General features: G+C 36.4%; 1 protein-coding gene across 1 annotated transcript in view; it reads right to left on the reverse strand.

The window, feature by feature from the left end:
- Positions 1 to 23,235, reverse strand: part of MBP (myelin basic protein) — a 137,216-nt gene that overhangs the window by 68,342 nt on the left and 45,639 nt on the right. The window contains exon 3 of the mRNA XM_070940651.1: positions 11,290 to 11,383. Coding sequence (XP_070796752.1) covers positions 11,290 to 11,383 — 94 coding nt within the window. The remainder of the gene's footprint in view (positions 1 to 11,289; positions 11,384 to 23,235) is intronic.

Below are 23,235 nucleotides of genomic sequence, written 5' to 3' on the forward strand. Positions count from 1 at the left end.
CAATAACTTAATAATTATAAAGCCACAGTACTAAAAAATACAAAACAAAAACCCACTGAACTGCCTAAAGCAGAAGTGTATTACTTTGAAATAATAAGTAATTAAATTGTTATGAGATAATTGTATCAAGACAACCAAGGTGTGTGGAGATATCCGGAAATTGGAAAGCCTCCTTTAAGAGTGTGAAGATTTCAATAAATCTTTATAGGCATTTTCACAGGCAAAACATGGCAGTTACAACTGATAATGAAAAATACATTTCTTAAGTTCCTCTCATTGTTAATTGATTTGGAAGCTGGAGTTGATATTTGTTTTATATCTGGAGTTGTTTTATATTTGTTGTTGCTTTATATTTGTTGTTGCTTAGATTGATAAAGCCTCCCAGAATTGTCTGGAATAGGATAACTCAGCAAAGAGACAAGTTTGCCTAACTATAAAATATATAATTAAAGCTTATACTTGAAACAAGCTATCCCTAGAAAATGGTTGGAAGAGGCTGCCCTGATCCAAGAAAAAAAATGCCAAAAGAAAATGCCATCATTTGATTGTATCCCCAAACTAAACCAGTTTGGGAAGAGAGCAATATTTGAGCTTTCTTTACTATAGTGGGTCTTTATATACCCTGTTAAGCTGTGCATTCAGAAAAAGTCCCCTGATAAATCAAGCATTTCACTGAAGTTATAACAAAGACAAGAGCAGCATCAAGAAGGGGCTGGAGTGAGAAACTTATCTGAATGCCTCTGAAATAAAGAAGAGTATTATCAAGGATTCACAGGGATTTGCAAGAGACTGCCGTCTTGTCACCACCAGGGTATTTCTACACAAGTGCCAGTGTATGAAGCTGTAAATACTAGTCTCTTTCAATTCTCTTTTCTATCATTTCATTAAACCAAGCAAATAAAAAAGAAAGAACCAAACCATAACCTGGAACTAATTTTTACTATATTGATTATGGGTCATCAAGTCATTTTCTACTCCTAGTGACTACATGCAATAGATAGATTTTCCTCCCCATGATGATCTATCTTCAACTTTCAGGTCTTCCAAATATCCACTTATCACCACTGTAACTGAATCCTTGCTGCTGGTTGTCCTCATTTCAATTTTTACAATTTGCCTTCTAAACAAAATCCTTAAGGAGATGCAATGCAATGACTTGTTAATGAGCCTAGATATTATTTTAAAATAGGCTTCTCCCTAAATGCAGTTCTACTGTAATGATAAGAATTCTGCTTGGGCAGTCATTGGCTTCAATTTCAAAGAAATTCTGGAAGTTGATGTCCACATATCTTCCAAGTTGCCAAGGTTGATCTAGAAATTCGAAGAAAATCATTTGTGGTTTTTGAACTATCTTCTGAGAAAATGCCCCCTTGTCTTAAAAAGGAACAATAGTAAGGCATAGATTGCATCTGGGTTCGAAATACTGTGCCAAGGGATTTTGATCATTCTCTGAAAACCATTTTCTAAAAATCAGCAGTGTGCTGCAGTGGCCAAAAAAGCCAATGCAGTTCTAGGCCACATTAACCGAGGAAGAGAATCCAGATTACATGAAGTTTTAGTACTGTTTTATAATACCTCAGGAAGACCACACTGGGAATATTACATCCAGTTTTTGTCGCCACAATATAAAAAAAGATGCTGAGACTCAAGAAAGAGTGCAGAGAAGAGCAACAAAGATGATTTAAGGAACTGGAGGCTAAAACATATGGAGAACGGTTACAACAATTAGTTATGTCTAGTCAAATAAAAAGAAGGACTAGGGGTGACATGATAGCAGTGTTCCAATATCTAAGGGGCTGCCACAAAGAAGATAGAGTCAACCTATTCTCCAAACTACCTGAAAGCAGAACAAGAAGCAATGGATGGAAACTAATCAAGGAGAGAGAACAAACTAGAAATAAGAAGAAATTTCTTGACAGTTGAACAATTAATTAGTGGAACAGTTTGCCTTCATAAGTTGTGAGTGCTCCAGCATTGGAGGGTTTTAAGAAGAGATTGGACAACCACTTGTCTGAAATGGTATGTTTGAGCAGGAGGTTGGACTAGATGACCTCCAAGATCCCTTCAAACTGTTATTCTGTTATACTATAAAAAGCTATATCTACCAGAATGGTCCTCCTCCTTCTCCTCCTCCTCCTCCTCCTTTGGAGGAGGGGGGAGTAAAGAGCTCTGCTTTACCACCATCTTTTTATAAAGTTGCCATTTTGCCATTTCCTGGTTGGTTATATGCATGTTCAAGATGTGGATAGGAAGCAGACATCACAATGTAAACCCCTAATCCTTCCCAAAATAATTTGTGTGACATCCCTCCCTCCAACATGAGTAGAACTGATGTCACTTGAATTATGATTGAACAAGAGATAAAAGTACCATTTACTTTTAATAATGAAACATTGATCAATATATTACAAGAGATCTTAAAATTTCATGGAACTACTATTGCTGCTGTGGTTTGCACAAGCAAAGACAGCAATAAAACCTGGAAAGAGTTTTGGCCATGTTCCCAATGTCTATGTAAGACTGAACATGTTGAAAAATAATTAATGACTCCTCTCTAAGTTGTTTGTGACCCCTGGGGATCCTTAACTGTAACTTTGGGAATCCTGCTATTTCAAATTATTATTGTTAAACTTTAAGCATCTTGGCTGATAGAAAGTGCTTTAAACCACAGCATGCTTTGTCTCTCCTGTTTATAGAAGGAAGTAGGATCTGTGATGCTGCATGAGGATTTATTTTTTGGGAAAAAACCAAGAGATTCAGAATGAATGAGCTACCTAAATTTAATTTTAAACATTACTGTTAATAAAATGAATGGATAATAATCACATATACCAGGGATCTGCAACCTTAAACACTCAAAGAGTCATTTGGACCCGTTTCCCACAGAAAATAAAACACCAGGAGCCACAAAACCCTTCCCGTGCCTGACTATTTCTTGAGCGGCCACAAAACTAGCATATGTAGTTGAATTAAACGTTCTGTTTTCTTTTGAAACTTTTCTTAGATTTATCCATGGTTGGCCTACCAGGGGTTGAAAAGTTCAATAAATCACATGCTGGCAGGTGTCGCACATTGGCGGTTGTGACGCATATTTTGAGTGACAGGGAGCCGCAGCATATGGGTGAAAGAGCCACATGCAGCTCCAGAGCTGCAGATTGCTGACCCCTGACATATACCAACAGTGAAGAAGCAATTTAGATTCAATCTCACCAATAATACCGTTGAATACAGAGTTCTGTTCATCTATCTGGATTTAATGGTCAGATGTGCTTCTCTTTTTAGATGGTGATATTCTTCAAAATGTTCTAGGACAACCCAGCTGCATTTTGGAGCTGTTCGACATGCTGAGCGAAATCCTGGATATTCAATATGCTGAGTTTTGCCCTGAATGTACAGTTGCACAAAGTACAGCACAGTGAAAATGTTCCTTACTTGAGAAGAATACAAGCTAGCTGACTTTCTTTGTTCTCATTAACAGATGTTTCCTGGAGCCTGAGCGAAAGGTCTCTCATTCATTTTTTCCAATGTACTGCAGTGCCCTTCTCAGCTAAAATCCTCATAATTAGGTATCAACTGTAAAGGATCCCAAGTTTGTTTAATTATTTATTTAAGATCTCTGTGACAGCAGATAGGATCCAAACTGCATGAGAATGTCTTCGTTATTTAGAGCTCATATCAGTCACAGGAATGGGCTTAATTCCATCTGTTTTGGGTCCAATGAAAGATTTTTGTTTTGTTTTTGTGCCTACTGTAGTGGCCAAAATTGTGGAAACCTTTTGGGAAAAGTGTGTTTTTGAGGTTTGATGGCTAATAACACCACTTTTTGGGGGGGTTTCAAGATAAATTGCTGGAATGGCCTGGGAATAGCCCAGATCTTAACCCAATTGAAAATCTATGGAGCTGACTAAAGAAACTTGTTAGTCAGAAGTGACCCAGTAATAAAACCTAGTTAATAGAAGCAATCATTCAATCTTGGTTTCACATTATAACAGCTGCAGAACTAAAAGACTTGGTTCACTCCATTGGAAGACATTGTAAGGCTGTAATTCATGCTAAAGGTTACCCAACTAAGTATTAACTGGTAACATGGCGATAATTTTTGTATATCTCGTTTTTTCTACATGTTTCACTTTTCTTCTTTATATTGTAATTGCTATTCTAATAGCAAATCCTTCATAAAAGTTATTGCATTACATTCTTGATTAAATTATCTTTCCATTGATATATAATTTTATGATACTACTCCAAAAAAAAGTGGTGTTATTAACTAGTTTTATAAAATACACTTTTCCCCAAAGGTTTCCACAATTTTGGCCACTACTGTATGTATAGGTGCTTATTGTTGGCTGGAATGGAACGGGAAGCATTACACTGAAAAAAAGGTATAACAAATCCCAAATCAGAAAATTTCCTGGTTTTATAAAACATTGATAGAATGAACTCCATGGACTGCCAAATAGTATTGGACTTTATAAGAGTCAGATGAACTGCAAAAAGTGGAATGAAATATTTGGATATTTCCATAAATCATTGATGAAATTATAGTATAAATAAGAAAAGACATACATTTGTAACCTGAAAGCCTTTTTGGAAGATTAGGATGAGGTGTCAAATCAGTGCATCAGAAAACTAAAAGGGTTTGGATTCTTCAACTGGCAGATGTTAATGGGATAAAACTCTGTTTTCTGTTGTTCAATTTCCCATTCCTACACTAATCAGGAGTGATTCCTAACCTTCTAAAGAAGCTTTTCAGGTGGCAAAGATGGAAAAGCATTCCTTCATTCAAAATTTCTTTCTTTCAGATGATATATCTTAAGTTCTATATAATTCCCTTGAATTTTAAGTTTTAATATGTGGGGGAGGTTCTTCTTTGAGAAAAGCTCTGTTTTCTTCAACAGAAATATCTTCAATTCACGGAAGAAAATATTAAGTATCAAGCTATGAGAATAATAAGAGATTCCCACATATTTTTTGTACACACACACACACACACACACACACACACACAACATACATTTACAAATATTTACTTAAATTGAAGAAGTTGATTAGTAAACTGATCAATTCTTCGTCACTCATACACTGTGAATTCTGTAACATTTTCTCTCTCTCCAATTTGTATGTTTTTTTAAAAAATATATTATTAGTACTAGTAATAAGAGTAAAATGAATAAGCACTGTACAGCCAAAGCTAAATCATTAAATACACAATTATTTCAATGAATTCAATGGGACTTTCTCCCAAGTAAATATATTCAACTCTACTGTATTCTGCGTAACGATGATTATACATTTAGACAATGTGTGCGATAGTACCATTAAAATCTTTAAAATGAATAAATACAGAGAAGGATTGTCCTGTGATCATGACACAATCTGGCAACAGCCCCTCTCTGCTCTCCAACCAGAATGAGCTTTGTGTGAGTCTGTCACCACTTGGCATTAATGCTATGGCTTGTTTTCAAGGAACAATTATGTTTCTAATTGACAATAGAAGCTACCCTGCAAGTAGATTGCCATGAACTGCAATAACCTCACTGCCAACATCCACTGCACAGCAAGTCCACCGAGCTTGCCAATTAGGCTACCCAGGTAAACTGTTCTTGTTCTCACTTCCCTTTCATTTGTGCTTGGTTGTCTCATCTTGTTAGTTGTTGCCCGAAAATGCACTGAATGCATAATACACATGATATACTTCAAAACTCAGCATGCACTAATGCTACGTAAGGAACTTTAATTAGTTTTTCACCATTGGTGTTGTGGTGCTCACTTTTTAAATTCTAAATCTATATAGATTTACAAAAAGTCTCCTCCCTGGGAAAAACCAGTGTCCTCTAAAAACAACAACACAGGATATAAAACTAGGAACACCTCAGTAAGTTAGGTAGGTTTAACGTATGGCACTGAAGTAGAGCATTGAGGTGCCATTGGTTGAGTTTGCTGATGAACACTGGAGGGTTGAGGATGGGGGTGATGCAACTGTCTTGGCTCTTCTGGATCTTTCAGTAGCTTTCAGGATCAGTATCTTTCTGGACCAGCTTCAGGGAACGGGAGTGGGAAGCATGGTTTTGGGTCGTTCTTCTCCTTTCTCCATGGCCGGTTTTAGTTGGTGTTGGTGGGTGAGAAGCAATCAAGTCCTAGGTCCCTGCATTGGGGAATGCTTCAATGTGGGGTCTCTCCCCCCTTCCTCTTTAACATCAACATGAAACTGCTGGGTTATGTCATTTGATGGCATGTGATACAGGATCCCCAGTACACTACAGATACCCAGTTATACATCTCTACCCCTGGTCAGGTAAGTGATGTCGATGTGGTGTTTCCAAGTACCTGAAGCCTATAAAGGTCTGGATGGGGATGAATTGATTTTGGCTCAACCCTGGTAAAATGGAGTTGTTTTGGGGTCTTGGATCCCTAGGGTCTGGTGCTTGTCATCTTTTACATTAGATAGGGTTGCATGCTGCTGGACAACGGTGGTATGCAATTTGGAGGTCCTTCTGGACTCACAGCTTCTGCTTGATGAGTAGGTGGCTGGGCGGCTTTCCACAGTTTTGTCTTGTGCACCAACTGTGCCCTTTTCCTGGACCAAGACCATCCCTTTTTATGTTCCTATAATCCCTTAATTCAGGGAAGAATTGGGGTGTCTGGATGGAGCTGAGCATTTACCGACTAGATGCCCTTCCTGACACCATGTGGAGTTCACAGCAGATTTTTTTGTTTTTGCACTCTAGGAAAGAAACATCTGCCACTAGGATTGAACTCATAATCGTCTGTATGGGAGATGAGCGTCTTCACCACTAGGATGGTTGCCCATATATACATCTTTTAAATAAACAAATAAATAAAGTGTGTAGCAGATAATTGTTATCTATTCTATTCATTTTCCTGTATTCATCTGCCTGCGTAGCTTGCTAATGTTAACGTACATTTTGTTTGCAATGATGGCTTGATAGCATCCTTGGCTTTGATTTTTGATCTGTTTGACTGCTTGAATACCTACACAGCTGATAGGTCTGAGATGCAAAGTAGATATTTAATTGGTGGTTAGTTTTTAACATTATGATAATGTCCCATTCTTTCAGCAGTTGTTGGAATGTACATATGTGGTATGGGCTTGGACCATAACTCCCAGCTCTTATTGGAATTATTTTTTTCTTGTATCTTATTTCTCTGTCTCACTTTCACATGCACACATACACACACAAACACAAAGAAATCAACAGGTGAAAATTTGACATCCAATGCTTAATTCATTCTTTAAATAAATGATGCTGTACTTGCATCACCAAAACAGAGGCTCTGGTGGTAGACTTCATTCACCTCTCCCAATTTTCGTTTGCGCTAATTTAGAATTCTTCTATCACAATATAGATTTTATAATTAACTTGGCTTCCGATCCTGGATTGCTTGGAAGCAACTGATCCCCAACTTCTAATTCAGAACAATTATAATGAAGAGTTATGCTTAAATGCATAGCTTTTCACTATAATTTGCATAATGATTATGCATTGTAATTTGCTCATCTGTCTGAACACTGAGAGAGGAACAAAGAAGCATCAGCAAAACTCCTGCAAGCAGACTGTTCACATATATTGTCCATTTTGGATAGAGCTTGGCAAAATGTCTTTTTGGTATGAGAAATGTTGTTAACAGCAGGAGGTGAATCATTGAATCTTTGCCTTAATCTGTGAGGCTTCATTCATTTCCTAAGATTCATTAATGACTATGTATATATACTATTTGGGGAACACAGAATAGGCCAGAGGAAAAAGGATGACCTTATATTTAAAGTTTTTCCAATGATTACAAATATTCCTTTTTATAAAATAGTCAGGAAGCATTTGCATTCCTGCATTGCTTTAGAAATATTACTTAATTATCTGAAATGAAAGCAAAACAAAAAAAAAAGTCTTTGATCTGTCTTTGAGTTTATAATAATGCCTTGGTTGGTAATAAATACTTGATTATGAAAAATTAGGATGAAGAGATTTTTTTTTAAACCATCAAATGCTTGGTAGTAGCCAGAACGTAGTTAAAAAGTCAGTAAACCTTTTTAAACTTTACTATGGTCATTGCCCATACATAGTCAATGAACAACGTATGTGAAGGGGCAAAAGATTATTTTCTCTTACATGTTGCTTATCAGAGATAGTCAGATAGGTCAATGTATAAGTTTTCTGCCCTCCTTATATTTTCAGACATCAGTCTTATGAAATGGTTTTGTTATTCACCTCATAATAGAATAACTGACTAATAGGTAGAGATCTCATCAGAACTAGCTGGTGTCTTCTTTTTGAATTTCAGTTCTTGAATCTTATTCCACTATCACTGCTGAAAAGAAGTACAACTGAAATAAAAGTATTGCAAGATGTAAAATATCCTTAAATACTGAGTGATTTTCTACATAGTAAGATTTCCTGCACTATACTTAAGTCTTCTGTTACACTACCTGTAGTCCAATTCAGAAAGGAATGTCTGCGCCATATCGTTTTTTCCAATCTGATTTCTCCAAAGTCAGAAAACATCTGGAAAATGCCATGTGGGGAAAACTACCCTTCTGGTATATTCTTTACCATTTATGTTTCTCTCTCAAGTCATTCTTCTAATACATGTATAAAATATCTTTTGAACACAATTATTTCCCATGAAGTTGGGGTTTTTACAGATTATTAATGTGTTAGGAAGCTTTGGAAGTAGAAAGAAAAGATTGATCTTTTTATTGTTTGATTCCAGTCATTAACAGGAAGCCTTGTTAGTGCTAGCAGGGAAAAAAAATCAACTTTCATAATCTAATCTAGAGATGGAAATATATCAGACAGGAAGACTCTCATCAAGCTTAAATCAAGTATTCAAACGGACATTTGAATCACCATTTCAACTTTAATTCAAAGAGCTTATGATTTTAATAAATATATAAAGCTATTCTCACACTCCTAGCAAAAGATGATATAATATTTCAGGATGATAAGATAAATTTGGGGTCGCCAGAGATCAACTCATATCAACTCGGCTCCTTGTATCAAAAATCAAAAGAAAGGCAGGATAAAAACATACCCAAAGTAGGAAACAATTATCACATAATAAATGAGGCCACCTTCAAACATAGCTAGCCTAACATCCCAGTTCTTGTGTGGCAGGTGTTCTTCATTCTCTGGAGTATAAAAAAATCAAGAGCTTAACTCTTTTAACAAATTTGGAAGTTGAAAAGGTGTTATTAGCTTTCTGATCTTTTGCCACCATGGACTAAACCAGCTCTCCTACTATTACATTTGCCCTCAGGGTTATCAGTCTTTCATAACAAAAATATCCCAGGCCAGATGAGATTACTTTAGTAGAAAATCTATCATGTAGATAAAAGCTGGTAATATAGATAGGTTATCACATTTCATTACTGCAAATGTTAAATGTTATCATCTAAGTAAATGTTAAATTGCTAAAATTTTATAACTATTTTGATTTGCCTAGATACAAGATAGGTGTCTACCGCAAAATAACTGTGTGGTGGAGTGGTATATATTCCCTTCAGAACAAATTCCATCAATTTTAGCGTGGGAATTATTTTAAACAAGCGACTGGACACACACAAGTGATCTTGAGAAAATGTAAACATAGGACTCCCCCTTCTGACTAGTTCCTGACTTACTCTTCATTAACACAGCTTGGTAGCTTCCTAAAAAAAAATCCTTCTTTATTTACATAGATAGCATCTGTACCTCAAATGGTGGAATATTTTAGCTTTCTTTATTATTTTATTTACCCAGTTAGAAATGTGTATTTTCCTTCCAGATTAACAGCCAAACAATCAAGGAAAATACTTGGACTGGGCTTTGGTCAGAAACCTAAATGAAAAGCTGGAAGGCCTGATTAAACAAAATTTAGCAGGTATTTTCCCCTCAGAATAGCCTCTCCTGTTTAATCCCATTTATACAAAGCCGGGATGACCTTCATAATTCCCTCAAGAGTTGTTAGGGTTTAACCACTAATTTCTGATTTTCTGACTGAATCCAGAACATTAGAGTTACAACATTTTCATTGATTGGAGAAAGCAGCAATTCTTCTCTTCAAAAGAGGCTGACTTTTAATTATTTTCCACATTCTGTAACATTGAAGATACGTGATGAGAATAAGAAGTAAGAAGACAGTAAATGGGAGTAGGAATTAGACTTCATAGGAACATCTAAAAGATCTGTCTTGAGCCATTTTCTCTACAGTGAATCTGTGATGAAACCCAAAACCTTATTCAAGGAGGTGCTACATAACTAATTTAATTAAATTCCGCCTGTGATCTCCCCTTATTTTCCCTATATATGCTTTATTTTCAGTTTTCCCAATAAATTCCTTATTGTATCTGGAAATTTGGCTTTGTTGACTTTATAAGTCAATGTCTTATGAAAATTTCCCCCATGTGTTCTTTCAGGCCTTGAACTATGGTTGTTGGAGCAGCTTGCTGGATATTGTGGGGTATACATTCGGTATACCCTGCCAGATTTGACATACTGTTCTATTTCCTCTTTTATAGTGGTTTGGTTTTATTCTTGTTATATATATATTTTTTTATAAAAATTATAACAAGAATAAAACCAAACCACTATAAAAGAGTTGTATTATGAGCTGCCCAGGGTTATCCTAGATTTCGGCAGTGCCACATCAAATAACTGATAAATAAATCACAATTTCCTAGCTACTCTTGTGTTTCAGGATTGGCACTAGTTTTGTTAAAGTAGAAATACCAAATATTTAAATTCTGTTTTCTTACAGCTGAAGGGAGAAGTCATTGGAAGAAAGAACAAGAACTCCCCAAACAGGCTAGATGGTTCAGAAGAGTTGTTCTTCTTGTTATTTTACAGAAAACCCTTACAAGAAAGAGTCTGCAAGTGAGTTTAAAATTATCTCCCTTCCTAGCTTTTCACAACCTTCTCAGAATAAACTACTGTATTTTGGTTTCACTCCATTTTGAAAATATGAAAAATTGTGGGACAGTCAATTGTTGGGTTAACTTGGTTTAAAATAAAATAAAGGAAAAAAAAATCCATGCCAAATCAGAAGCCAGCAGAGAACATGCTGCCCATAGTCATAAAGCAATCCTATATTATTAAAAAAAAACCTTGCCATCGTACAGCCTTCAAAATATTACCCATTCCTAGTTTGAACTGAGTTTTCTTTGCAAGATGTGAGCTTACCATGTTTTGTACATTTCTACAAAGAGACTTTATTTAACTTGCAACAGGATCTCATGTTTATTATACCAAATTATTTTTTAGGTGTGAAAAATAAAGTCAAGAGGAAACTTACCAAAAACTTCATTGTCTTCTGAAGGCTCCTGGGTTAACGGGATTGCTTTGGAGCTATCCTTATGTTCAGCCTCCTCAGCATTTGCGTTAGTATTCTGAAAAGAAATATTGTAAGGATGTTAAAAAGATATCCATAAGAAAAATTGGCTATTTTTCAGTTAATGCTTATTCAGCTAACTGGGTAGTAGAGCTGCACCATAAATGGAGGTCTCTCTTTCTCTCATGACATGCACTAAACCCATGTTTAAACATAGCTATCTACCTGCTGATCAAGTTGTGAGTTTGCACAGTGATATGGGAATCTCCATCCTTGTTAGTTAGGCTGCTCCCTCTTTCAAAGTCAGGTATCAAGCTAAATTACCTCACAGCCCTTGTGGTTACAAAATGAATCTGGTCTCAAAGATGGTTCGAAAATGTTTGTGCTGAGATTAGATTGGGGGGGGAGGGGATTGGTTGCGATCAGATGAAGATGGTAACCCTGAATAGAAGAATATTGAGGCTTTGGCCTTTGACTTAGGCAATATTTATTGTCCACTGAGGAAGATATCAAGGTTCAAGTTTAATCCTTGATCCCAAGTAAGTTTGAGATGAAAAAAATTGCATTTCTTCTCTTCAAGGGGAGTAATAAGCATAATCTTTCTTAGGCTTTCAGCTTCAATTTGGACAGAGAATGAGGCGCAAATGCTAGTCTTATTCCTTCCTCTTCCTGATTTTCATGATTCAGCTGAAGAAAGCTGCTTGAACGTCAATACAGACTTTCAGGGGATCTGGGACATAGCTATAAAATTGATGCTATCAAATTATTACAAATAAATATAGGGAAGAGGTGGGTTTTTTATTTTATTTTTTTGCTTTTAAGGTGATGGGCAAAGCCATATCTATTCACATGCTCTTGAATATTTCTTTATCCCATTGTGAATGGGAGCTGACCCCCACTAAGGGACAGACCCTGGAACTAGCATGTAGGTCTTGTAAAAATATTACCCTAATTCAATCTCAAGCTGTTTTGGGATATTATATTCTATCACTGATAAGCCAATTTGAATTGGCCAACAGGCAAGTTCAGTAGCTATCAGAGGACTGGACGAAGCAGATTTCAAGACCAGCTCCACCTCTGTATAATTAAAACTGATTCACCTCATTTTGTCCTACTTCAATTTTTCATCTTTTAAAAAGTATAATGTGCAATTCTTAAACAACGCCAATAAAAAGCATGCATTCAAAGAACATTATTTGACAATTGATTGTGTTTTAAAGATTTTTTTTTTCAAAGCAACTCCTAGATTTAAAAATTTAGAACCATGTCAGTGGCAAAATAATTAGTAAGAGTTATTCAGATTTAACCTCAGGCAACGTACATTTATATGTAAGCAGTGATGGGTTGCTACCGGTTCGCCCTGGATCTGGTGAACCAGTAGCAACAGTGGTGGAAGGCTCCACCCACCTGCCTGGACACTTCTGCGCATGCATGCCCACAAGTGAACCGGTAGCGATGGATTTTGAAACCCGCCCCTGTATGTAAGGACTGTTGATGGATTATTTCTCTTAAAAGCATTTTAAATAATCAGATGTTTTCTTTGCCATTTTAAAAGAGATGGACTGAACTAGGTGGTATTTGCTAGTATGTTATATTCTGAGAGATGGGAAAAGGTGATGGGATGAGGCAACAAAGCCCAAGAAGTCATAAGGTATGGGTTCACATATCACATTAATAAAAAGTTACACACTATTGCTTAGCTGTGGATAACCTCTTGGTTTTGGATGCTTTGTGCATTGAATCTCTGCAAGCCACAGACATCCTGAGATAAATTCCATGCTGACTGCCATCTGTCACTGAATAACCATTGAAAAATAGAATGGAGTTGAACAGAATTCTGTTGCCTATATAATATTGATATATCTTTACCTGCATTGTATCACTTAACTGATAAAAAGTCAAAACAGCCCAAGTTCCATACTAAGACCACATCAAACTACCTGAAAATGTACAACATTCTAAACAACTTTCAAGTGTCCAAATGTTGACTGGTACACAGTTAAAATTCAAGGAGCAGTAACAGGGTATATGTGTGCATGTGATTTGAGAGTAGTGATTCACCAATGTTTGCACCAAGTTACAACCATTAACAAATTATGTCAGCTATGGAAAGGATGCTACGTTTCATCAAGGTTGTTGAGAAGAAAAGAAAAACAACCACTTAGTCTCCAAGTTTTGGAAATGCAACATACAAGCTATTAAAGTTAAAACTCTTTCATTAGTGATATTTTCTGATTTTCTGATGTGTGGAAAACAAAAAAGATATTAATCTGTAGCATTTATATTAGCAATTTGCTGGCTTTCTAAAGATGAAGTGGAGCTATTTAATTGCCTATGTTATGTGTAAGATTGTGCCGCTGACAGGCAATTTTGATGTGCTTCATTTTGCATTTCAATTCAGTCCCTGATTTGCAATAAACTGGGATGCTCATTATAGGCATATTAGATGGACTGGAGTTCGGCAGACACTTTGAATGTTTTCAGCTAGGGAGAATGAATTGAACAGAACTTTAACCCAGATGTTTAATTTTCTTTATTGGTGCCCTAAAATGTACTACTTGCCACTGCTTGTAATTAATGAAAAGAGCAAGAAAATAATATTCACTTCATACTCACTCAATGGGCTGGAGAGGCTCATGACAAGCTTATGGTGCACTTTAATGAGAGTCTTAAATACCATGACGATGAGATTTCCACTAAAATTTAATTAATATGGTTTTTATTCTAATCCAAATTAAATTGGAAATTGATTCCCATAAATTGCAGATATTCCAACAGTTAGTTTAGGAACATTTCCAATTTTGATTATGAGTTAGCTATGTGCAATGGTAGTTCAGCATGCCACCATCTATTAAATAAGAAAGCTAAAATACAGATATAACGTATAAGAGAAGAGTCAATCAAAGTGCTAATGTCTATCTAAACAAATGTGGAATAAAAATGTGCAGGCCAGAGGATAGAAAAGTTACATACCCACACCAAAGAAAGGCGATGCAAAAGAATGTATAAATGAGCAAACTTTTGGACTAATTCCTACACCAGCAAAGTTTAGCTTAAGATTTCACAAATGCAGTTAGCCCCCAATGCAAATAAGTTCTCCTTACAATTATATTACTATCAGTACTGTCATTATATTTCAATTTACCCTTTGAAAGAAGAGCAAAATCCAGTGCTTACGAGTGGGACTTTCTGCTTTTTCTCTCTTTCAGTTCTCAATAGATCTACATTTACATACCATTCAAAAGAGATAATAAAAAACCTAGGAAGAAAACAAGACTAGAACACAGCACCAACATGCCAATAAACTGGGATCAATTCGAGGCAAACCATCAGGGAGAATACAATACTTTTATCAAGAACGAACCACCAAGAAGGAAAGCACACCCCTGCCTAAACTTGCAGAGCAAGCTATTATACATAAACACTTACTCACACTGATGATGTTTATTAGTTGGGTGATGAAATGTCTGCAAGCAAGCAACCAAGCCCAGAGGGCACCAAAAATTCCACAATCCTATATGCGCTTCAAAATGTAATCTGGGTGGGGATGAGGGTAGATGTAGGAGAAACAAGGATAATCATTCTTTCATCAGCTGCTTCCACATGTGCACCATGGGATCCACCCTAAGCTTTTATGCAGGGCGAAATCCTAACATCTTAAAAATTGCCATTCTTTTGAACAGAAACATTTTTATAAGAAAAATAAAATAAAACCGAGTATCTCATTAATCTGTTTTGAAAGCCAAATCACAAGTTGGGTCAGATATTGTCTGGAAATAAAGGTTGACGTCCTGACTTAAATTTCTTTCCTTGAAACCGGACATAAGAGACATTGGGGTGTTTGGTGAATCAAAACTGTCTCAGAAATAATGCAAGGAAACTCCTACCTCTGTATATATGTGGAAGGGTGGAATATATATTGAATAATAATAATACTGTAAGAAAGAATAATTTTGCTATGGAAAGCCTTTGGCAAGAACCAGTCTTATCTCTGATGGTTCTCAGATGTTGAAGTGCTCCTTTTGCTTATTCAGAATTTGCAATTTTTTAGCATAAAAATAAAAGGCAATCCTTCCAAATGATTCGCTGTCAAAGTGAGTGGAATCACATTTTCAATGACAAAGATGAAATAGATGAATTTTCATTCAATTGTTTTATGCAGTCTTTTTTCAAAAGAGCAACTTATCTGTACTCTTTAGGAGTATCTGAATTCTTGTATGACAATCACCTGGTGCACTATGGCTGGAATATGGGAGTAAAAACAAATGATATAATTTGAGCATTATCTGTTTAAATGCAGCCTACTGACTCTTATATGACTCGTATAAATTGTTCTGTAGTGTGGCTGTTTTTGTTATGTGATATGAATTATAATTAATAAATAACCTTGACATTGTTGCAACAGATATCTGACCTTTAAAGCACAAGGAGAAAAGAATTTTAAAGGAAAAGGGTTTAGCAACCTTTGACATTATATATGTTTTTGAACTTTGTTTTAGTCAAAACAAGAGGCCTGGAGACAGCATATGAATTTTAAGACACACTTAATTCATCATGTCAGCAGAGAAAATAAATTTTGTATGATAATAGGGTTTACTCATTCAGTGGCACTGTATACTACCTAATTCAATTCAGTTCAGTGTATTAAATTTGTTATGGCTGCTTACTCCATTAGACTCTGGGCAGCTTTAACAATACAAAAAAAAAAAACCAAAAACCCCCAATTAAAAATATATAAAAAAACAGTAAGGTTTAAAATAGTCAGAAGAATAAATAGTATAAAAATGACATATGACCCTAGGAAGCAAATCTAAACCTTAAAGTAAATGAATGTTTATCAAGAATAAAGACTAATTAAGGCTATCTCATTTTTTTTTAAAAAAAAATTCTTAGGAAAGAAATTGAATCAGACTGTAAAACGTGAAGAAAAATGGGAACCTTGCAAGGGAAACAGGCCTACAGATGAAGATACAAGCAAAATATCACAGCTATTTTCCTCTTACCTCCTGCTCCTTCTGAATTTCTCACATATACATTGTTATAAAAAATAACAATGTCCCAGAATGAGACTGTTCTATCCCTGACAGAATTAGTTACTACAACACAATAGTCGTTCCCCTGGTGCTCTATTTATATGATTATCTGGCACTAGTATAGCTGTGATATAGACTGTAGTAAGGAAAAACTAGTATTATAAAGTTGTATGTGTGATAGGTGGTTTCTCTGAATTTGGAGAATCAGAGTTTCTAATTCCATTTCTAATTCCATTTTCCAAACATCAGAAGTAGCTTAAACTGCTGTGGAAGAAACCTCTCACATTAAACACCAGAGGTATCACGAAAAATAAAAGGTATAAATTAATTAATTAACTGCATATATTGCATGAGGTGTTTTTCTATCATCACCGCCAATAACCCATTAATTATATTGAGGCAACTAATAAAGACGATTGGAAGGGAATTTTTATTCCTTATGAAAAGGAATTTCAGCTTTGTTTTTATTTTCCCCCCTAAAATCACCCTCAAGCCATAAGTCAAGAATGTTTGAAATGCTGCAAGATTTCAGCACTTGCCCGGAGTCAGAAATTGACTGGGGAGGTCACAAATCATGATCATGTGGATGCTTCAACTGGTCACGAATGCAAGCCGGTTGTCAGATACCTGAATTACAATCTCACAATCATGGGGTTGGTGTGATGGTCGCAACTTTGCCAATAGGTCATACATCACTTTTTCCAAGGTCATTGTAGCTTTGAACTATGATTAAATGAAGATTCATAAATTGACTATCTGTATAATTTCTTCAAGCTGTTTATTAAAACCCACAGTAGTTTAATTTACATACATACTCACCCTGAAAAGATGTTTATTCTATAAAACAATGGATCAATATCAGGATCTGTTATTATACTAAGAACAGCAAGGAGGTGAGTAGGAATAGTAAGGCTTACGTAGATATCACTATTATGATTTATCTGATTCTAAAAAGCAGCTTTTATTTGCTAGGGTGAAAAGGACTTAGCCATTGGCATACTGTACACAGGACTGCAGCATCTGCATGGAGACTTATATTTTGAAAGAAGAAAGGGAACAGCAGATTTACTCAATGTAATATGTCAACAGATGGCAGAAGACTGAGCTAGATTAACACTAGATAAAGCTTTCTGTTTCCTGAGAGTTTCTCAGAAGTAAGACACACAGCATATCCTACCTCCTTGACTTCCCCTTTGATGAAAACCTTGCAGATGCAGTAAACATTGGATATGAGTACACTACTTGTAGTTTGGCAGTTAAGCTGTTAAATAAATGTATATGTTTCCCCTAATTGAAATTTTCCCATAATATTAAATTTACTTCTGAAATAAATTCACAAGACTTTGGGCTACAAATTTGCTTGGATTTTCTGCTCTCCTGCCACATGATGTCTTAGGAGTTTTAATCTTTCCCTTTCTACTCATTCATGATATTCTAAGCCAGTGGTTCTCAACATGTGAGTCGTGACCCCTTTGGGGGTCGAACGACCCTTTCACAGGGGTTGCTAAGACCATCAGAAAACACATATTTTCGTTGGTCTTTGGAATAATTTTATGGGTTTTTTTTTTAAATTTGATTTATATGCCGCCCTTCTCCGGAGACTCAGGGCGGCTTACAATGTGCTCAGCAATAGCCTTTATCCTTTTGTATATTTATACAAAGTCAGCTTATTGCCCCCACAACTGGGTCCTCAATTTACCTACCTTAGAAAGGATGGAAGGCTGAGTCAACCTTGAGCCTTGGCGAGATTCGAACCTGCAGTAATTGCAGGCAGCTGGTCTTAATAACCAGCTTAATAACAGGGTGCCTTAGATCACTGTACTACCAAGGCTCTGTACTACCATGGTTGGGGGTCACCACAACATGAGGAACTGTATTAAAGAGTCGCGGCATTAGGAAGGTTGAGAACCACTGTTCTAAGCCGTTATCAACTGACATAGTCACTTGACAGAACATTACCTATCATCTGAAAAGATTTTAGGTTTTTTTTAAAGATGATTTCCTTTTTCTCCCTGGTTAAACAGTGAACAAGCTAATGGCATCTCTGCTTTTCTTACCTACACAGACATTGAGGATTTCATTATTATCACTATTATTTTTTGTCTTCCTTTCAGTAATAGCCATTGCCATATTATAATGGAAGAACATTTTGCAAGGTTTAAACAAACATCAGTGCCACTGTATTAACAGCTTATGTAAGAAACAAAATTTGTATTTAGCTGAAAAAGACGTAGATATTTTCTTTTTCTCTTTATAGCAGGGGTGTCAAACACAAGGCCCAGCGCCAGATCCGGCCCATGGGGTGCTTAGAACTGGCCCGCGGGGCTGCCCTGAAAACAGTGAAAGACTGGCCTATGGTGCATCTGCCAGTGAAAACGGAGCTCATGTGGGCCACGGATGGCCCTCCCGAGCTCCATTTTTGCTGGCAGAGGGTTGCAGGAGGCCGTCAAAGTGAAAATGAAGGAGCTTGTTTTTGCTGGCAGGGTGCTCGGGCCACCACAGATGCCCTTGACACGAGTGATGTTGAACTGGCCACGCCCACCCTGGCCACGCCCATCATTTCCCCCTAGGTCAAACACAACCCTGATGCGGCCATCAGTGAAATTGAATTTGACACCCCTGCTTTAAAACCTTCCTCAAATATCTTCCTTAAGAATCTCTTTATCCTAAATAATTTGTCAACAGATTCCTCACTTTAGTTTTTAGTTGATCAGACAGGTCAGAAAAGAAAGTAGAGATTATTTCATATTTATGATGTACCACCCGTAGACATTTAAATGTCTGTGTATTTATATGCATGTGCAATATTGATTAATAATCAGATAGTTTAAAAGTAGTAAGAGTCACAACTACTAAAAAATGATATTTGCTATGTATAGTGGTGCAATGATAACAATAGATTTGCAAAATGTTGGTGAACCTCAACTATGAAACAAAGTTGAAAGCCATTACAGTCCTCCTATGGCAGATCAATTATAAGTTCCCATGAGCACGCTGAAATCACAAGGAAATGATTCACTCAAATACCACACCAAGGAGTGCCTTCCACTCCCAGGTGACACCTGATTCATCTCCAAATAAACATTCCTGTTCTGCTAGAAATCATTTTGGAAAAGGAAAAGGTAAGGTATGTGTCTACACTACTTAAAAAGTGTTTCTCTAACACTTCAAACGGAACATGTGATTGCTCAAAAAGCAATAAGAGAAATCACCTTAGGGGGATACTCCTGGTTTCTTTTTTCTGCATGGAATTTTCCAAGACTACATCACTGGAATTTAGAGGTTAACCCTCCCTCAAAACAATTAGTGGATTGTCATTTTTTTTTAAAAAAAGTAATTAAACAAAGTAAGCCTCCATTAGATCTAATGCATTTGTTTTACGAAGTCTCCCATAAACCCCCTCTACCCAAAAGAATGTGATATTTTAATTTCCATAAAGTCCTTAATGTCCCTGGAAATTGAACAAACTAACAAATAGGGAATTGACTGCAAAATGCTATGAGAAGTAATAAGCATGCACAAAATGGCTTTTAAACTATATTTAACATATCAGTGATGCTTTGCTGTACCTAATGGAAATGTGTGATTAGTATGGCATGGAAGACTATTTTTACAGCTTGATCTGTGTTTATTTTTTTGAAAATGAAGGAAAATCATATCTGCTTCCCATTGGCAAAAATCTCGAGCATTGACTACTTATTTTACTCCATGACTATATGAGAAGACATCTTGAGCAATCTCGAGCACATCTATTTGAAAAGGTCCTCTCACTTCATTCAGCAAGGGATACTCCTGTATGAGTGTTCATTTTTGTTCTGAACAAATACTGGCAGTTCTTGCTATGGTCTGATTACTTCTTCAGTTTCCCTGTTCGTAGGAATTTCATACACCGCAGCCTTAAACTGCTTGGTTTTTGTGCATGAACCAGTGGGATAGGAAGTCAGTTTAAGAATCCTTTCCTCTACTTCAGCCATAGTAATGGATTAGATTTTCCTCCTTCCTTACTTCTCCTCCACCCCAGGACAGGAAAAATAAATATGCCAGTCACTGGGGACGTGTGTTTGTCATGAAATATATTTTTTTTTATGAGCCCCTTGCCACTGATTTCCCCCATGTACTTGATATCTTCCCATTTGATGTATGGTCAAACAAGGAAGGTAGGCAGTTTGGCAGATTGGCTATCCTGGGAATTAAGTAAATGCAGACCAGAAACTTTCCTAAATCCTGTCATTTCTGCTTCATCCAAAATTTTTAAAATATTCCAAAACACATTTTAAACATCAGTGTCACTGGATTTGAGTCAATGCTAAAATGTTTGGGTGGAAAATATCAAATACTGTCCCTGCCTTTGAGTGTGGCATCTTCAGCCTCTCATATTGCAGGTAGTTCTTGACCTATGACCATAATGGCAACCGGAATTTCCATTGCTAAGCGATTCAGTCGTTAAATAAATGGTGCCTGATTTTGCCGCAGATGTTAAATAAATCACGAACCCTTTAAGTGAATATGGTTTCCCCCATTGATTTTGCTTGTCAAAAGCCCGCTAAGGTGGTCACAATTGGTGATCATGTGACCAATCCAGGATGCTGAAACCACGGTAAATACATGTTAGTTACAAAGTGTCTGAATTTTGATCATATGACTGCCGGCAAGCTCTGACGGTTGTGAGTTCAACAACAGGTCATAAATAACTTTATATAGCACCAGCTTAGAATGCAATGGTTGTTAAACAAATGGTCCAAGGGTAATAGGTTTATCTGTATCGGTGTCTTCTTTTCTGTGCCTCCTCTTAACTGCCAATGTCTTTGGAATAGGGAAAGAAAGTGCTAGGAAGATCAGTGGAAGAACAGGATAAAATGAGTGCAGAGGAGGTGGAGAAAGACAGATAAAGAATACCGGCATTCCTTTATTCAACTCAAAAGATGCTGCCAAACTAAGGAGATTTGTTCCACCAAAATTTAGCCTGGTTTTCCATTTCCCATTTCATGTACTTGTCTAATCTGTATAGCACACAAGAAGAAGATAGCACCAAAACACTTCAGGTTGCAAGACTCTGATGATGATGAAAATGTTGGAGGTCAATAAGGTTGACCTTAGAGTTACAAAAAGACAACCAAAGCAATATAAAAATGTTAATGACAACACTTTGAATAAGTGTTCATAAGTTGCATAAGTTGCTGAGTTGCATAAATTAAGCATTATAGATGGCAGAATTAGCTTTTTCTTGGTTCAGAATGTGAATTTTCTATATTTATTTTTTTCTTTTTAGAATATATTATACATTTGCCCTGAACCCACCTCACAGAATTGTTGTTGTGTGTGTGGGAATAGTAGAATGGATTCCTATTGTATGTTGCCTTAAGCTTTTGAATGAAAAATGGGGTATACATCTAAGAAATAAACAAATAGGCTTATAATCTGAATCAGTGACTCTGATCTTATCTGCTGTTTAAGAAAATTCTAGCTAATATAGTTATAGGAATATATATTTAAAACAAGTTTAATTATAATTAAATTAAGAAGTGAGTGTACAAAATTCAAGAGTTTTCACTTTAATTATAAGGTAAACTAGGAAGACATTAGCAGCTCCTTCCTTCCTTCCCTCCCTCCCTCCCTCCCTCCTTCCTTCCTTCCTTCCTTTTCTTTTTCTTTCAGATGCCCTCTCAGATAATTAGACTAACAGTGGACTCTAACGGAGGTCAAGTTTTGCAGTGTGCTTCTTAACCACTTAAGTTGTTCAGTGTAAAGGATGTTTCATTGTTATTTCCTGAGATGTGCCTTGATTTAAAAAAAAAAATGCTTTAGACAATTTTCAATACTGCACAAGTTATAAGCTTTGAATCAAGGCTGTATGAGGTCAAGCCTTGTGGAAAAAAACAGAGCGGCACAAGCATTATTCAGTCTGTTTACTTGACTGCATTTCTCCATGAGGCAAAATTTATTTTACTCACTTTATTCTTAAAACAACCATGCTAGTTCCTTATTCTGCAGAAAATTCAGTCAACCTATCTTACCTTCCATTTCTTTAACCCCACTATCAGTACCAATTCATGAACCCTCAGATTCTCCCTCTGTCCACACACCTAAAACAGGATTCCTCTGTAAAGCAGGCAATCTTTAAGATCCCCTATAATTAAATTCACTTCTTTCGTGTACATGGAAAAAGTGCTGTTGGATTCACAGGAGTCTTGTTCTTCTCACATCAGCATGAATATGTAGTACATAATTTCTCTAAGTGTGAGTGGTAACCCTTAAGAGGGTCATGAAACGGTGCATAGAGTTTGCCAGAGTATGTCTTTCTTCTGATGCAATAGTACACTGTACTCAAAGCAATTGATTGGTTCCAGAACTTTCTACAAAGGAGGTATAATCATGCTAGAGGTCAGGAGGCTTATGCACTGCTCTAACATAATAATAATAATAATAATAATAATAATAATAATAATAATAATAATAATAATAATAATAATAATAATAATAATAATTTTATTTCTATACCGCCCTTCTCCCGAAGGACTCAGGGCGGTGTACAGCCAGTTTAAAACACAAGACACAACAATAATTAAAAATTAAAATAATTAAATAGATTTGGCCGATTTAAAACCCCAAAAATTAAAATACCCCAATTTAAAATTATTATGTTGATAGCCCTGCCTGGCAGAACAACAGGGTCTTCAGTGCGCAGCGAAACACCCGGAGGTCGGAGATCTTACGTATTTCTGGGGGCAGTTTATTCCACAGGGCTGGGGCTCCCACAGAGAAGGCCCTCCCCCTGGGTGTCACCAGCCGACATAACTTGGCTGATGGCACCCTGAGGAGACCCTCTCTGTGGGAACGGACTAGTCGGTGGGAGGCTATTGGTGGCAGAAGACGGTCT

Source organism: Pituophis catenifer, unplaced genomic scaffold (assembly GCF_029215685.1).
Source record: "Pituophis catenifer annectens isolate HBS135680 unplaced genomic scaffold, rPitCat1.0.hap2 SCAF_3, whole genome shotgun sequence".
Lineage (NCBI taxonomy): Eukaryota > Metazoa > Chordata > Lepidosauria > Squamata > Colubridae > Pituophis > Pituophis catenifer.